Source organism: Pleurodeles waltl, chromosome 5, assembly GCF_031143425.1.
Source record: "Pleurodeles waltl isolate 20211129_DDA chromosome 5, aPleWal1.hap1.20221129, whole genome shotgun sequence".
NCBI classification, from domain to species: Eukaryota; Metazoa; Chordata; class Amphibia; order Caudata; family Salamandridae; genus Pleurodeles; species Pleurodeles waltl.
Window position 1 is genome coordinate 95,432,785 of NC_090444.1, and position 13,439 is coordinate 95,446,223.

Consider the following 13,439-nt stretch of genomic DNA (forward strand, 5'->3'; position numbering starts at 1 on the left):
CAGTTTATCGCTGGCCGCTGATGTGGCGGACTGCAATGGAGGTCGGATTTTTGGAGGTTTGGCAGTTGTGGGTCAGAATGTCCGTAGCAGCTGACCGCGGCCGCGGCGGTATTGTGGCGGTCTTCTGACCGGCGGTAAGCGGCTTTTACCGCCGAGGTCAGAATGACCCCCTAAGTGATTTGCCCAAAATCAAAGGATGTTGAGCCGAAGCCGTGTGTGCCCGAGCACTAGAGTGCTTCTCACCCGACAGCCAATTCAGTTATTCTGCTCCAGAAACCGAGTCTCGCTCTCCCATAGGCACTGTCATTACCACTGCGGAGCCTCGCACTGGTAGCAACTCTATGTAGAAGCCATCATTGACTAGCGCCATTGACATTGACTTCAACCTAACACGCGGCGCCGCTCCATCTTTCACACACTTGAGAAATGTAAACGTTTTTAATCTTAGAAAACAGTTCATTATCCAAACAAAATCAAAATTATGTGTACCTTGTGATAACTGTTTTGAGGGAATGCAGTTCCACTACGGCAACCTTTTTGCTCGCATGCCCTGGTTCTCGTGACTGATTATTTCACAGAAGTAAAATAAACAATCATGTGAACGGAAGAAGCTACATTTCATGAATCCCTAAAAAAACATAATTCCAGACACGATCTACTTTGGAGGCCTTAAGGTATAACCAACACCATATCTTTTAAGATGGTCCCCGCATAGAAATTCATACTTCAATTGATTTTAATAGTTTAGAGTGTTTGTCTTTTTGAGTCTATTCCAAACCAGTAGTTGCCTAGCAACCAGAAGCCGAACTCAGCTTCACGCAGCGACTCGGCAATAACCGACGTGAGCCCGGGGTCGGGAGTGGGGTGATGAACATGGGGAGCGCGGAGCCTCCAGGCTGGGAGGAAAGCGATGACCCGCCGCCTGCTCCCTCCACAGACTCGGAGGACCCGCAGGAAAGGCTGAAGGCGAGACGCATGCGCGTCGCTGAACGGCAGGAGGCCAAGCGGAGGTGAGCTTTAGTAAGAGGTTGCCATGGCCAATGTCCAGTTACAAAGCTTACTCGTCACAGAAAGCCAATAGCTATTAGGTTAAATTTTTAAATGCGTGCAGTGCTTAATTTGTTAAAAAAATAAATTCCATGGCCATTCTCGCGAGGCCACTTCAGCCTTCACCACCCATTGCCACTGCCAGTACTGGCAACGATAGTACCAACACAAGTACTAACCATCATCACCATAATCATCACCAACCATCACTATCAGGAGTAAAAATTCAGACTATTCCAAACCACCCAAAGCTATAATAATGGTGTAGGCAGCATGTCATTCATTTTTATTGTGTGTTGACTTATTAAACACTGTTGTTGTGCTCATTTCAAAATTTGACAGATAAAGCCACTGTTGGTAATGGGCCCGTCACCCCCAAACATTTTGCCTTTTTGCATCCCATTTTGCTGAATTTGTTTTTTTTGGCCTTAGGACTCTGCACTTTACCACTGCTAACCAGTTCTAAGGTACTTGTGCTCACTCCTCTAAACATGGTTTGATTGGTATATGCTTAATCTGCATATTTAATTTACTTATAAATCCCTAGTAAAGTGCACTACTTGTGCCAAGGGCTTGGACATTAAATGCTACTAGTGGGCCTGCAACACTGATTGTGCCACCCACTTAAGTAGCCTTTTAAAATATGTCCCACGCCTGACATTTCTGCCTGAATACAGTGTCACACTCCCATATCGACTTGGCATTTAAAACCCTTTGCCAAGCCTTAAAATCACCTTTTATTACATATGTCACCCCTAGGGTATACTCTCTCGCCCTGACTTATTTTCAGAAAGCGGTTGAGCATTATACCTCACATGGACACTTTCGCATTGTTTTTAATCTTGGTCCAGACCTCTGATTTCCGTCAGTAAATTACTCAGGCATTGAGGTTTAGAACCAATTTTAATTTTTTCTTTCTCCTGTTTTTGACGTGAGTCTGCCTGGATACCCTCTTGGCAACCTGGATAAAAGATCTCCGGCAAAGAGCCCCCTCACTGGGGAGCCCGTCAGACATTGCAGCGCCGGTCTGACGAGGAGCATCTCCCAATGATGAAGCATGACACCCTATTGGGTGTGTGAGGGCTCTTGCTCCTAATATCTTTGGGTTCCCTGTGCCCCCCCTTTGGAACAAGTGCACTTTGCTTGTTGTTAGTAGTCTGTTGGGAGACAGTGCACTGGACCATAATTCTCCCTGTCCCTCCTCTTTGAGATTGTGTAAGTACAGCAGCTGTGCTGTGGGACTTCTTCCACTCCTTGGGAGTAACCTTTTTTTAGTTTAACCGTCCCGACCTTGCCTCCTCCCAACTATGGAGGATTTTCAAGGCCAGAGTTTTGACGAAGATGTGGTAGCAGCAATCCTGCAAACCCCTTCAATCCTGAATAATGATGGATCTGCACCTTCAGGCAGTCTGAAAGAAGACTGGGACAAGTTGTCCACACTGAAACGTGAACTGATTAAGACCATTATGCACGGGACTATAATGACTGAGTATCTACGAGCCAATATAGCCACTGACGGCTTACTTGTATCTAATATACCTAGAATTTTTCTCCAAGATCTCGCTTTCAGAAAAGATTGGGGCCAGATAGCCTGGAAATGCACAAGGGACTGGCTAGTTCTGATTATCAATGCTTCCAGGCGTCTGGCTGACTCCATTACCATACAAATTAATCTTCTAGAGAGCACTTTGAAAACTACTGTCACCTTGGCAGCCTTCAAAAGCCGCCTGGCTGAGATCAATACCGAACTAAATGAAACTAAGGAGTTTTTAACTCACCAAAAGATCTCCAAACTGCAAAAAGATATCAACAAGTTGAGCAAAGAAAAAGTCTATCCTTATATTCAAGAAGACTTTGAAGGGGATACTCAGTCACGCTCATCTGATGATTCACAGACCTCTTCCAAGAAACAACGCAATAACAGCAATAGCTCCTCCTCAGACTGTTGGAGTACAGATGAGAATCCCCCTCAAGCCTATTACCATTACCCTCCTTTCCCAGCCAATCATCCTATGTCCTGGCAGACACCGTATCCTTTTTTTCAGCCACGGACTCCAATGCCATACATGCCTTTTTTAGGCCGCGGACGGGGCATAGGAAGAGGCAGAAGGAGAGGCAGAGGCAAGCACGTGCAATGGACCAGAGAAGAGCCACAGATGGTGACCAGGAGCAAAGGAAAAAACCCACCTCAGAGAATTTAGTGGTGAATCTATCTTCAAGACAACTTTCTGATGAGAAGATTTGCGTTCTGAACCGGGGATTGGGCTTTGTCCCGACCCCGACGGAAGACTTTTTCAGACTCAACTGTGAACTGTCTCAATTTTTCCGCAAAATACACCTACATGTCTTTTTCCTGAACAGACCCATGGAGCCACCCCTTCAGGATTCTGGCCTGCGAAAACCTTCTACCTTTGTTCCCCCCTTACAGCAATACCTTGTGAAGGCTTCACATTTGAGAAGGCAGTGTTGTCAGATATTTCCAATTTACATCCGAAACATCCGTTCATCAATATTTCTACCCCTGAAAATAAATATTTAGGGATATTGGCCAATGATAATAGCATTGTTATCAAGCAAGCCGATAAGGGTGTTGCTATAGTCATAATGAACACAGAGGACTATAGACAAGAATGTCTACGCCTTTTGAGTGATGCCTCATATTACGTTCCCATTTCCACGGACGCTACTCCGAGACTTCAAACACAGATCAGGATTTTGGTAGAGGAGGTGCTGAACCACTCTTGGATTTCTCCTAAAAAGGCTGCTTTCCTGGATACCTCCAACCCCCGGGTCCCATACTTTTACTGTTTACCGAAGATCCACAAAGGGACATATCCACCCCCAGGACGACCGATAGTTTCTGGCTTGGGGTCTTTACTGGAACCATTATCTATCTTCTGTGATCACTTCCTACAGCCACTCGTCAAAGGATCATCCACCTATTTACAGGACACTAAAGATGTCTTGAACTTGATTGAGAACATCAACAACACAGAGGAGGTACAATGTTTGATTACCCTTGACGTCGAGGCCTTATATACCAATATTCCACAGGAAGCAACATTGCAAGTAGTAGAAACAGCCCTACAAGAAGCCCCTGGGAATTTATCTTCCCCGGTTGCTTTCATCCTGCAATGTGCTAGATTAGCTATGACGGAAAACTTTTTCCAGTTCGAGGATCAGCTCTTTCATCAAGTCCGGGGTACTTCAATGGGCAGCACCTTTGCGCCTAGTCTTGCTTGCCTCTATATGTACAGCTTCGAGAAACAATTTATTCTCACTACCTCGAACCCTTTTTCCAACTTCATTATACTTTGGTGTCGCTATATTGACGATATCTTGATTGTGTGGCAGGGTCCTTCATCAAGTCCCTGTATTTACGGAATGGATAAATTCACTCAACCCCTTTTTGAAATTCACCTCAACGGTTTAATCTACCCAGGTAGCCTTTCTAGATCTCCTGATCAACAATAACCAGGGCAAACTTTTTACAAGCACCTATCATAAGCCGACGGATCGCAACAGTCTACTTCTATTTGATAGTCATCACCCAAAATCCCTATGGGAGAATCTACCTTTTGGACAATTTCTTCGACTGAGACGCAACGCAAGTTCATCTAATATTTATGAGATGCAAGCTGGAGACTTGGAGGTCAAACTACATGCACGTCAATATCCACCCCGTATTGTTAATCAGGCCCGGAAAAGGGCCAGAAACAACAATCGGGAGGCCCTCCTTCAAACTAACAATAAGGCACAACAGATGCGCATGACCTGTGTTTCTACCTTCATCCCTTTTCCAACCAGATTAAAAAAATAATCAACTCTAGATGGTCGATCCTAAATAGCGGGGGAGAGTCGATACCGAAACCACTATTTTCTTTCAAAAGAACACACAATATCAAAGATATGGTAGTACATACTCGTCCCCGCATTAACACAAGGGATACTACTCAGACGACCCTTTGGAATCCTCCCCCCATGAAGGGCCACTACCCATGTGGCCAATGTAGTGTCTTCCCACTCACCAGACATTTTAAATCTCTAGATTTACCCCCCTTTGGACAGTGGCATCTTACCAAACACACTAACTGTAACACCAAAAATTGCATCTACATGATTACTTGCCCTTGCAATTTACGGGACATCGGTATGACAACCAGACCGGTGAAGACGAGAATCAGTGAACACAGGAGCAATATTAGATGTGGACGTGTGACAACTAAACTATGTGCTCACTACTTATCCGCACCACACACTCCCGATGATCTCGTATGGACAGTGTTGGACGTCCCCAAACTGAGCACCGACAGTGTGCTTTCTCTGTACAGACTGGAACAACGCTGGGTTTTCAGACTTAAGACTCATGCCACTGGGCTAAATGATGACATACCTTGGGTTTCCCTTTCTCAATGATCTACTTCTCTGGCGAATGTAATCCCATTGGATTGATATGGGATTACTCCCTTGAGCCACCAGTCACCAGTGTTGCCAATATGTAACTTCCTTCTACTAATACTGTGATGTTGATTTAGTACCAACTCCCACCTATTGAGTATTAGATCACCCTGGCTTCGCAACTTAGAACATTTCTGGTTAATATCTTGATTATATACTTACATCACATTAAATAAAGTAGCATGTCTATATTCTTGATTTGTATGCCCCACAATTTGTTTTCTCTCCCCCTCTGTAAATACTGGGGATGAGGTGGATTCATGGTGGGACAAGAGTAAATTACATTACAATCCCACGTTTTTCAAAATTAGATCTGTTACCAGGTTCTTATCCACTTTAATTTAGTAACTGAGAGCGTTTTTTTTTACTTCCAACATGGCACCCGACAAGACCTGTGTAATTATGGTCCTTTGTCTATTTCTGTGCCATATCCTCAGGAAGTCGGCTCTAGTTGAGCCGTCTTTTGTTTTTATTCTTTGCCGTATGCCTCCCAGAAATACGAGGTTCCCGCGTCTGCCTGGGTTTAAATAACGACCGGGGACCCAGACAGACGTCATTGCGGGAAGAACGGCCGGGGTAGGTGCAAGGAGTACGGACGGCTGCACTAATAGTAAGTTCAAACTCTCCCTTTTTTCCTTTTCTGGCTCCCGGTACTTCCATGGACCGGCAACCTTTTTGCTCACTTACTGGGTTTTCACAGATGCCTTACTTAGATTAATTATAACATATTTTACCTCCCGATGCTTTAACAAATGTTGTTTTCGCCTCCCATGGGGCCTACTTAAAAGAAACATCTTGCTGAGAAGGCCTTGCTTGTGAATACATCCCGTCGGTGGTGTGTGGTTTTTTTAGACTCTGTGTTGATAATGACTTTCCAGCAATTGCAGAGAGTTCTTTCTCCCTCTTTTTTGTATATACCAAAAAAACTGGTTACTAATTGCCTATATTCTGTATGTGACATAGCATATTTTACTCAGCACTGGCGGACTTGACAGGATACAGTTTGCTACGAATGTTTCATTACTTGTTACGTTTTTTTGACATTAGCAGCCACAGTCCTAGGCCTTCTCTTCCCAGGGAGCCTTGTCCTAAAATCTGGGATGGTAAGCCTTGAATGATTCTTTATTGTGCATGATGGTTTCCACATTCATGTGTGCACTTTTCTTGAACACGGGTTGTGCTTGAATTTATAAACACACTCTTTTCTCTAATTTAAAAAAAAGAAAAAAAATCTACAGGGTGACCGTATGTTTAGGTGACCGGATGGACAATAGACTTCAATGTAAGTTACATGAAGGGTAACTAAAACCCTTCTTTGTCCTTTCATAGAGACCTTATAGGGTCGATTTTCTAAATATTTCTCAGGAGAAGGTTGTTTCTCTTTTTGGTCCTGATGAAGCGTCATTGGATCCTTTTGGACCAACAGACGCAAAACATGTTGACCCATGCCTAGAGGCCTAGTGATAATTCTCTCGCCCTGACTTATTTTCAGAAAGTGGTTGAGCATTATACCTCACATGGACACTTTCGCATTGTTTTTAATCTTGGTCCAGACCTCTGATTTCCGTCAGTAAATTACTCAGGCATTGAGGTTTAGAACCAATTAACATTTTTTCTCTCTCTTGTGTTTGACACGAGTCTGCCTGGATACCCTCTTGGCAACCTGCATAAAAGATCTACGGCAAAGGAGCCCCCTCACTGGGGAGTCCGTCAGACATTGCAGCGCCGGTCTGACGAGGAGCATCTCCCAATGATAAAGCATGACAGCTATTGGGAGTGTGAGGGCTCTTGCTCCTAATATCTTTGGGTTCCCTGTGCCCCCCCTTGAGAACAAGTGCACTTTGCTTGTTGTTAGTAGTCTGTTGGGAGACAGTGCACTGGACCATAATTCTCCCTGTCCCTCCTCTTTGAGATTATACTGTAGGCAGGCCATAGTGCAGGATGGTGTGCAATTAAAATGTATAACATGCACTTTTAAGTTTTACATGTCCTGATAGTGAAAAACTCCCAAATTAGTTTTTCATTACAGTGAGCCATGCGCCCTCGTAGGATACCACTGAGGATTCCTTATTGCCTCTAGTAAGCTGTAATTCCTGATTGAGAGGAGGTCGATCTGTCATGATTAGTACCTACGGAATTATATTGATAAATCCTCTTTAAAGGTAAAGTCAGATTTATTGTTACAATTTAGAAAATGCCACTTTTAGAAAATTAGCATTTACCTGTGTATCCTTGTCTGGGGTGGGTGACAGTTTGGCTGTGTGTTTTCCCTCTAGACAGCCACACACAGTGGGAGCTTAGGTGTGACTTCATGGCTACTGTTGGGCCATCAGGACAGGATGGGCGGGAGGAGCTAGCCACAGCCTCACACTTACACCTGAATAGGCCATGTCCTGTCACCCACACAAAGAGCTACATGCCCCCTGTAATGTCTCTAGACCCAGGGCAGAACAGTAGGACCTCTTTGCATTTCAAAGACTTCTCTGAAGTCTCCCCTTTTCCCAGGCACCACTGGGTATAGGAACTGGACCTCAGAACCTCAGTGCTCTTCTCGACCTGTGGATACTCTGCCAGGAAGGACTTCTGTGTTGGTAAAAGACTTCCACTCTGCTGGACTGCTGCTCTGGAGGAACTGTTTTCTTGCTGTCCTGACCTGTTGCCCTCCTTGCCTCGGTGAGAAGACCAGACCCACATCACTTAAGCCCAGAACACAGAGTGTCTCCAAGGGCCAACTGACTGGTCTCCTGTCTTCTGAAGTCTCATTGACATAAAAGACTTGCAACTCACCTACATCTACACCTGGACTCTGCCATCTGTGAGTATGCCCTGCCAAGTGGTGCCACCCGAGTCTTTTATCCTTGGAAGTGGCCGTAAGGTGTTTGCTGTAGCTGAAACGATGCATTTACGCCACTGCACAGATCTGTACTGGTGCATTACCTCTGTTGCATGGATAGGAACTGGCGCATCAGCCACATTACATGGTTTAGAGTTGATGCATCGCCTCTTCAGCGCGGATCAACCTTGGCACATTGCCTTCAAAACCACCACATCTTAGGCCCGATGCATTGATACTGTTGCGTTGAAAAAATTAACGCATCTTCGCTACTGCATGGGAAGGATCGATGCATTGCCCCCACTCTGGAGATCAACACCAGTGCATCGCTTCAGCATGCTCCCTGCATTCCTCGACATCAACACATCCAGGATTAAAGTACTTTTGTTCAGCGGGCCTCACTGAATTCCTTTAGCCAGCCCGCACTCCATCGTGGTCGGCCTGAACTTTGACTTTGTCCTTGCCCAGCATGACCAGATAGCCCTGGTTGGTCCTTTTTGCTTCTAAGCGCTTTTCTATTGTTTATTCTTTAAAAGTTCATAACTTACGTTCTACTTATTGGATTTTTGACGTTCTGGTCTTTCTTTATTTATTAAATCACATTCTATTTAGCTAACCAGGTGTAGTATCTTTTTGTGTGGTGTTTTCACTGTTGTACTGTTTTTGGTGTGTTACACAAATACTTTACACATTGCCTCTTAAGTTAAGCCTGGCTACATTGTGCCAAGTTATCAGGGGGTGAATACAGGCTAGTTTAGGGTGTGTTTGTGACTTACCTTGAATAGGATTGTGGTTCCTGCTTGGAAGGGTGCATACCTCTGCCAACCAGAAACCCAATTTCTAACAGCCACTATCTGGTAGGCTGTCACTAGAGCTGGTGCTGACCATTAAGTGCTGGTGCCGAGCACCAGAAATCACCGTCTCAAATCAATCACTGATTATGTGACAGTTTACACTGACTATGAGTATCATTAATTTTCTGAATAAAATATATATTGAAAGAAACTGGTGCATCAGTGGAGGGGGGAAAGTACCCACCTCATATTATAATCATCATCCTTGTCAGGTGACCCACTAACATCACTAGGTAAATGTGAGGTCAACCCTCCCCCGATATCTATGACACAGATCAATCAGGTTTAACCTAGAGGCAGTCAGTAAAGTATTTATGCAGTGCCAAAACAGTAATAAACTCAAAACAAAACAACAGAAAAAAAAAAAAAACAATTTAGAAAAATAGAGTACATTTTAATAATTAAAATGACACAAAAACAACAAAAATACACTAAGAAAAATCGGAGGTTTGAATCTTTAAAGTTGAAACTGAAAATAGCATCCAAAAGCATTACGCGCCAACTGCGAAGGAGCGGCCGATGACCTTTCAGAGCAGTGGGGCGGGAGAAGTGCCCCACCACCTCCAAAAAAAAAATCTCTCCATACACAAGGCCATACTAAAAAAAAAAAACCCTCCCTCAAAAGAACAAATAAAAAACAACCCCTCCCTCAAAAATAAAACAAACACAAACTAAAGTACATGCATTACCCATTTTATATTAATTAAATAAAATTAAATTGTACTTACTCAGGGGCTCTGTGTCCTCCTCACTGTTATTCCTAAGTATGTGGAACAAAGAACCCCACAAAACCAATCTAGACGCTGCTCCCATGCTGTCAAGCAGCATGAGAGCAGCGCTAGGGCTGGATGGAGCGGGTTGGCCTGACGCTCCTTCAGGCCCTATAGACCTGTGCTTGGTCTCCACCCAGATGTCTAAGACAGTGGGGTGAAGAGCTTCACAGTGCGCATGTCACTTTGGGCGGCGCAAGATAGGTGGCCAAAGTAACATGCATACTTTGAAGTGTCTGGTCACGACTTCTCCATTCCTCCATGCTGCCAGTCCGCAGCAGAGGACACGCACTCCTGGCTCAGGGGCAAGCTAGCAGAATGACTTGGTTAAAAATAAAATGGCAATTAAATTGTTTTATTTCCATTTTATTTTTAACACTTAGCACGGCTCTCAGCGGGCAGGGGGGCGACACTCCCCTACCCTCATGAAGAAACCGCTGCTGCAAGTGGCTGAACTTGACCAGTACTTAGGAGTAATTTAAGGCCAGTTGTGATGGAGCACGGGTGGAAACAGATTTACCTTTGGATTTCGTCTCTAAAATGGAAGTCAAAAATCTCTAGCGGGGCAGGGCAGTATGCTTTGGTCAAGGAGGGCTCCACAACATCAAATAGCCAACGGACAAGGTCCTGATGAAGCCACTGTTTTTTTGTGGGAAAGCTCTGAGAGGGAAAAATGTGAAACTCCCAGAGTAGGACCCTCACCAGCCAGATTTCAGTGCCTTCAGCTGGTTAAGATTTCAACGTTGAGACTTAGCCACTTTTTTGGATCTCTGATTTTTCCCGAAGGGCAGGGGTTTAGGCAGAGCCAAAGAGGGCTCCACAAGGCCGGATGCCTTCTCTGCGAGGTACCACTGACAAGGATTTGCTGCTGTGCAAAAGTTCTGAGCAGGAGAAGCCTGACTCTGCAGCAAGGCACCTTTGTTGGATCGGCTTGGCAGATTTGTCTCAGTCCTCCGGAAGTTTTTGAAACCAAGGTTTTCAGGGGTGACAGGAGGAGTACACTTTGACACTATACAAGGTTTAGCACTTGGGGTTCAAGACTCACTCCACGAGAAGCCAATAGCAGGGTTGCGGGTAGGTTTATTTGGAACTAGTCTGATAGGCAGTTGCAAGAAAAAGGCCTTTTGTAGCTTGTGGTGTCCCTGTAGCTTGATTAGGAGGTCAGCCAACTGACCCTTTGAGTCACTTCTTGGTCCTGGGTACAAGGGAGAGCAGGTCCAGTTCTTTAGGAGTCTTCAGAGGTGACAGACAGCAAGTTCAGTCCTCTTCTGATTCTTCCACAGGTCCAGTAGTGTTCTGAGAAGTGAACTAGGGATTCCTCGTTTATACCCAGCAACACGCTGCTGGTGGGGGAAACGCCAGGCCACTCCCTAACCAATCTAGTAAAAGTTTCAGGGATCAACCCTACAGACGTTTGCAAAATTTAATGTGTGCCTTACTGCAAACATTCCACAGTGCCCCATTCTGCCTAAATCCAAGAAAGCAAAACCTCTCTTCCACTGTACAAAGCTTTTGTGCCCACCCCAGAGCTGTAGTCAGGAAAATGAGGAGCTCCTTCTCTGTGGTCAATCTGAACCAATTCTGGGGACTGCTTCCCTCCCCTACTGGGATTGGTGTCTGTCTGACAGCAGGAGCAAAGAAAGGGGCCCATTCAGGTGTTACGTGCATTTGCTGGTGACAAGAGAGGCTCATCAGAATTTAATAAATTTCCTGGACACAGCCCACAGACATCCTGTCAAGGGCACAACAACACCTCTCCACACCTCAAGCCCTTTGTCACAGCCCTAGGAGCAATTTTCACACCACATCAGCAAGGCTATTCAGCTGCTTTGCAACAGTTAGAGCTCATACAAATGGGCCTCTGCAGGGTTTAAGGACGGAAAATTTAACTTTCTAAAAGTACCTTTTACTTAACAGTTAATAAACCATTTGTTTCTATCAGTAACTTGAATTAAAATAACAATTAAAAAGAGTCTTTGAATTATATCTTTAGCTGTTTCCAAACCAAAATAGCATTATTACATATAATACTATAACCCACTGTGTCAAACCTACAAGTCTAGTGCAAGCTATCCTGCTGCAGATAACACACCTCTCTTAGCTGACATAGTGGTTAGTTAAGGGGATTAATTCTGCAAAAAGAACATTGCCCAGACAAACTGAGTGTTGGACTCTTGGGCTCATTCAGGTCCTGGCTGTGTGGACAAAAAACAAGAAACCACTCAAATTGTTGCGAGACTCGATGGCCATCTTGGGCATAGCTGACTTTGAAGGCTGTGCCCTTGTTCTAGAACCTGCTTGCTGTTAAAGACTAACCCTGGAAGGAGTCCACATGCCTGTTGCCGCTCCTGAAAAGCTCAGTTTCAGCCTATGTCCTTGACTTTCTTACTGTGCCAGCCTCCTCTCACCGATGAGACTTCTGGAAAAGAAAGGAAGGACAAGATCAGGACAGAACAAAAGCATATTTAAGGTGCGGTATTAAGCTAGCGTTTGAAATGCGCAAAAGGTGGCTGTTGTTTACTTACCTCAGCTTGAACTATTCTTGAGCAAGAACCTGTAAGATAAAGAAACAATTTTTATTAGATGTTCAAGAACTTGTTGAACTGATACGGTAGAGTTTTCTAATGATGATACCAGTGACATATGCCTCAATGTGAATTTAGTGACGTCATGTTGAAAAATACCAATTGATGCAATTGATTTGTAGTTTTATAATGTGATTTGAGGAAGTCAACAAGAGAATATTGCTTAAACAAGTTACCTTACATTGAGCGAGGAGTGGAGGAGACTCTGGTAAGTATAACAGTTTCAAAATCTAGAATTTTATATGTTGTAACTATTGTATCTAAAGGTTTCACACCAAACTAACATGTACATTATTTTTCTAAGGAAGTACTTGAAGATGCACACACATTGCAGAAATAAGAGAGGGAGAGAATCAGAAAAATGGAAAGAGGGAATACAAGGTGCCATACTCTCTAGGAGGGGCTAATGTAATGTAAGTAGTGTGTAAACAGAAAAGTAATCATCTTTCCCTATGTTACAGAACCTTCTGTGCATAACAATCCAGCAGGACCAATAATAATGGAAAAATTACAAGGCAGAAGAAATGAACAGCAGCAGGGCAAGGAACCAACGTCTTGCACACTCTCTCTGTATCTTCATCTCATTCCCCTTTCCCTTTCCTGACCCACTACTCTCTTGTATTATTTCCACGGAGAGGAGGAGATGTGGGAAGAGGATTTGGGAACTAGCAGATCGGACTTCCACCTCACTCCAGCAAGATCAAACAGATCAGTGCCTGACAGTGTTTTCCTGTGGAACTTTCATTTTGCTACAGTGAAAATAGCTTTAGGGACCTTTTCAATGTAAGGACATGTTTGATATTAAACCTTTACATGTTCTAATTTTAAATACCATGCACCCTGCCTAATGGCTAATACGGCCTAATTAGAGGTAACATAAATATTTAAAAAG

At 44.2% G+C, this 13,439-nt stretch overlaps 1 protein-coding gene across 1 annotated transcript in view; it reads left to right on the plus strand.

Moving 5' to 3' along the window:
* Positions 1 to 873: 873 nt before the first annotated feature.
* DRC1 (dynein regulatory complex subunit 1) overlaps positions 874 to 13,439 on the plus strand; it is a 597,053-nt gene continuing 584,487 nt past the window's right edge. Inside the window, exon 1 of the mRNA XM_069236516.1 lies at positions 874 to 1,010. Within this exon, the coding sequence (XP_069092617.1) occupies positions 874 to 1,010 (137 nt within the window). The remainder of the gene's footprint in view (positions 1,011 to 13,439) is intronic.